At 43.6% G+C, this 1,365-nt stretch overlaps 1 protein-coding gene across 1 annotated transcript in view; it reads right to left on the reverse strand.

Moving 5' to 3' along the window:
* PKP4 (plakophilin 4) overlaps positions 1-1,365 on the reverse strand; it is a 39,069-nt gene that overhangs the window by 18,059 nt on the left and 19,645 nt on the right. Inside the window, exon 9 of the mRNA XM_057385330.1 lies at positions 9-153. Coding sequence (XP_057241313.1) covers positions 9-153 — 145 coding nt within the window. The remainder of the gene's footprint in view (positions 1-8; positions 154-1,365) is intronic.

Below are 1,365 nucleotides of genomic sequence, written 5' to 3' on the forward strand. Positions count from 1 at the left end.
GTGAGCGCGTGGTGCCTCCGTCGGGCGCGGGCTGCAGGCGGCCGTAGGGCTCGGGCACTCGGAAGGGCAGCGCTGCCGTGGGCAGTCCGTAGGTGCTTCTTTGGTAGGTCAGGGTGCTGCGCTGGCTGGAGGATCGCTGCAGGTTCCCCCCGCCTAGGATAAAACAGGGACAAAGCACCGGGTAACSAGTGCCTGCTGCAGAGAACGGGTGAATCTGCTGAACAGGGCAAGCAGAAAACCATCGCACGGGACAACTGCACTGYGCTCCGTGCTGGAGCTGACACCAGATCTCAGGCAGCAATTCCTCASGGTCCCATTCAGGGAGCAATTCCCATCCCATAACCAAGATGGAGAGATTAGTTACAGAATGAAAGGTCTGGTGGGATCAGGCTTGTGCCCCAGCTTCCCTCAACAAGTATTTAAAGCAGGAAATGCATCCCCTGCCAACAAGCAGAAATCTGGGTGCAAAGGGTTTTCAGAGTTCATAATATCAACYCACCAACTGTACCAAAAAGGGAAAACAAGTTAACAAAAATATGAATTGTTTATATGATATTTTGCTTTTCCTAACTACATGCACATTTTCCCTGACAAAAGGTAACACATGGATCATTGCAAAGATGAAGCTGAGTGCTTTGGGAACAAGTACGTGTGTCTTCCTGACTGAACAGAGCTCTTGTGGTGGCTCTTGTTCGTCTAAGGTAAGTGGTATTAACTACACAAGTAAACCAAGAATTCCAGTTTCTTGTTATCTTTCTTCATTGGCACATCCTGACWAACTCCATTTATTCTAGGTTATGGAAGGCAGGAGAACAGCAAAAACTGGTGCCTCCTTCAGCACTCTGATCTCTTGGCATTGCAGTTACATTAGCATGTGTGAAAACATGACATGAATCAGATAGYTCTCTGTAAATATTTCTAGTGAGTTACTTAACTAAATCACTCTAATATTTTAAGAGTTTTTGGAAACCACTATACAAATTATTAATTAACCCTAAAGAACAAACTGCACTGCAATATGCATTACATTTCTCTCTACAGAAAACAAATCYTAATACTAATCTAATGCCAATACTCTTCATAATACATGAGTAGCGCTTCYATGAGATACTAGAGGAATATTTCACTTTCAACAGACAATCCTCAGCTGTAGCATTTACCATTATCCTTTGCTGAGAAGCTGGGTAAACCAGTATTTTACTGTGAAAGATGCAGTAGGTAATTTAAGTGGCAAGCTCTTTTTTTACTGTATTGATGAATAAAAAAACCTCATGAACCAAATCAATTCATAAGAGAGTGATGCACAGAGAATGTAAGAGACAAAGCACTAAACACCGTGTGTGACACGTTATTCTGTGAAGCACT

This window comes from Malurus melanocephalus, unplaced genomic scaffold, assembly GCF_030028575.1.
Source record: "Malurus melanocephalus ecotype Western Australia unplaced genomic scaffold, MMel_1.1 scaffold_811, whole genome shotgun sequence".
Taxonomy (NCBI): domain Eukaryota; kingdom Metazoa; phylum Chordata; class Aves; order Passeriformes; family Maluridae; genus Malurus; species Malurus melanocephalus.